This window comes from Gavialis gangeticus, unplaced genomic scaffold (genome assembly GCF_001723915.1).
Source record: "Gavialis gangeticus isolate Ggan-Ray unplaced genomic scaffold, GavGan_comp1, whole genome shotgun sequence".
Lineage (NCBI taxonomy): Eukaryota > Metazoa > Chordata > Crocodylia > Gavialidae > Gavialis > Gavialis gangeticus.
The window spans coordinates 18,474,253-18,475,353 of record NW_017729009.1 but is presented as its reverse complement, the minus strand read 5'-3'; the positions used below and the strand labels follow the sequence as shown (position 1 = coordinate 18,475,353).

General features: G+C 42.1%; 1 protein-coding gene across 4 annotated transcripts in view; it reads right to left on the bottom strand.

Annotated features, from left to right (window-relative positions):
- LOC109292638 (piezo-type mechanosensitive ion channel component 2-like) overlaps positions 1-669 on the bottom strand; it is a 64,919-nt gene extending 64,250 nt beyond the window's left edge. For 2 of the 4 annotated variants that reach the window (XM_019510177.1, XM_019510179.1), the window contains exon 1: positions 385-668. In XM_019510177.1, the coding sequence (XP_019365722.1) occupies positions 385-391 (7 nt within the window). In that variant the 5' untranslated portion in view covers positions 392-668. Of the gene's footprint in view, positions 1-384 lie in introns of all 4 variants that reach the window. The other 2 variants (XM_019510178.1, XM_019510180.1) reach the window with 2 other exon arrangements.
- Positions 670-1,101: the final 432 nt, after the last annotated feature.

The following is a 1,101-nucleotide window of genomic DNA, read 5'->3' as shown; positions in this document are numbered from 1 at the left end:
CACATCCCTAGCTTTTACTACCTCAGTGAGCTGACCCAATGTAATGTCCTATAAAACATCTAATGAGGTACGTCCCTTGTTTGGAGCTAACAGTCTAAATCAGATGGATGCAATGCAAGGGGGCAACAAACAGCTCCCTTCCTTTCCCAGCTGCATTGTGGGCAAGATGAAAAGTCCAAGCCTAAGGAATACAGACGGATCCCAGCACCCCCACCACACCTAGTCTGGGGTTGGATGGGACTGATAAACAGGATAACAAAATACCAGTGATATCCAACTGTAGTCCTGCTCCTTAAACGGGCACAAGCTCCTTAGAAGAATATAGTATACCTTATGCAAATTAATATAATATTGATAGTCTAGAACTGGAGGGAAGTCACCTACCTTTCATTGTACCAGGTGCAGGTTCAGGGAACAGTGGAATGAGCAGTAGGAAGATGAGATAGGCCACAGACAGTCCATTGTGTCTGAATAATATAGCTGTGAAATGATCAAATGTGGCTTTACTTGTGACAAAGAGGAGTAAGAAGGAAGCATATGTCTGTTTGCATGTTAATATTGGATCCACAAAGGAGTTCGGCTGTTTTGTTCAACAGGTGTTTCTCATTCCCACTTCTGAACAGAGCACTGTATTGGTCTTCAATGTGACAACCATGCTTTCCCTGCTTTGCAGGGGTGTTGTGAGGGCAAATACACCAGAGACTGAGAGTAATCAGGACTCGTGGTAGCGGTTGATATCTTTTATTAGACCAGCTGGATTTTTGCAAAAAACCCAAATTTTTTAATTGCAAGCTTTCGGGCACAACCACCCTTCATCAGGCATTGGAGAAAAGATTGTAAAAGTTCTCCTGGGTAGAAAGGAAAGTTCATATTTCATAGGAGAGTTGAAGGTGGTAAAATCTCCTGTTTAGAATACTTCATTTTATACGCAGATTCGGCTCAGAGAAAAGTTGGAATAGTCTGTTTACTTCAAAGTTGTTCGGTAGCAAGCAGGATGTAGTCGTATTCCCTCTGTGAAATATGAAACACCGTAACCAGAAGGAAATACAACTACAGCCTGCTTGTCACCAAACAACTTTGAGATAAACAGACTATTCCAAC